Below are 1,070 nucleotides of genomic sequence, written 5' to 3' on the forward strand. Positions count from 1 at the left end.
AACGTGGTCTAGCCTCTATAGCTCGTCTAGATTCTAAACAGCAATCTATGTTTGAGGATGCCCTTTCACAACTTGTCGATAGGGGTTTTTGTTCGATTGTCTGTGATCTACGGTCAACTGGTTTGAAGAAGCCAACTAGAGCTATGTGTCAAGCAGCTTGCTCTACGTTGGTCAAGGGTACGGTCAATGAGGGTTCTCCTGTTCCTCTGGCGGAACATTACACTCCTTCACATCTAGTGTATCGCCATCTACATCCTACTACACCGTGTAGGGTGGTGTTCGACTTTAGAGACCTAAACCGCTCCTCTAATCGTGGTGGCTATCCTCAGAACTCTCTAGCCGGTTGCCTTCTTGCTATTCGATCCTATGAGTATTTCATAGCTGGAGATCTATCTAAGGCATTCTGTAGATTGTCCTCTAGCATCAAGGATGTTCCGTATGTTGGCTACACTTGTATCGGACCATACATTGTTCTATGGTCCCGTGTAGCCTTTGGCTCCACAGCAGCACCTAATCAACTTGACGCTTCTATGGAAGATGTGATTAATGAGATCAAGGCATTGTCCAAGCTGGCTTCTACAGTTGAAGCTCCTGTTATTCGTCTATGTGATATTGAGCCTCATTTGGTTGAGCGTTGTCTACTGAGATCTAGCGCTGAGGCCTTCTCTTATCTACAGGGTTGTCCACCGGTCCCCAAGGAGATCACACTGATCAAGTTTGTCGATGATGTCTATACCGGTGGGTCTAACAAATCTAGAGTTACATCAAGCTATGACTTCATTACCTATATCTCTAATGGTCACGACTTTGTAATTGAACCTAAGAAGCGTTTTAATAGTTGGGAGCCTGTAATGGTCAACGATGTCGAAGAACGACGCCATCTACTTGGTTACGACTATTCTGCTGTCGAGGATTCCTTCTACCCTACTTTCAGTGGTGGTCAACTTCAAGGGAATCCTATGACTAAGCGACAGTCTTGTGCGGTACTGGCAGCTTCTACGATCCACTAGGTCTAATAGTGGAGCACGATATGTCTGCGAGATCTATCTGGCGTAGTATCAACAAGTCCA

At 45.5% G+C, this 1,070-nt stretch overlaps 1 protein-coding gene across 1 annotated transcript; it reads left to right on the forward strand.

Annotated features, from left to right (window-relative positions):
- Positions 1–47: 47 nt before the first annotated feature.
- Pmar_PMAR026217 (hypothetical protein) lies at positions 48–1,010 on the forward strand (the record flags this gene model as incomplete). The annotated part of the gene is made up of 1 exon (XM_002780770.1): positions 48–1,010. The coding sequence occupies one exon, from the start codon at positions 48–50 to the stop codon at positions 1,008–1,010; it is 963 nt and encodes a 320-aa protein (XP_002780816.1).
- Positions 1,011–1,070: the final 60 nt, after the last annotated feature.

The sequence above is a fragment of the Perkinsus marinus genome (genome assembly GCF_000006405.1).
Source record: "Perkinsus marinus ATCC 50983 genomic scaffold scf_1104296944112, whole genome shotgun sequence".
Taxonomy (NCBI): Eukaryota; Perkinsozoa; order Perkinsida; family Perkinsidae; genus Perkinsus; species Perkinsus marinus.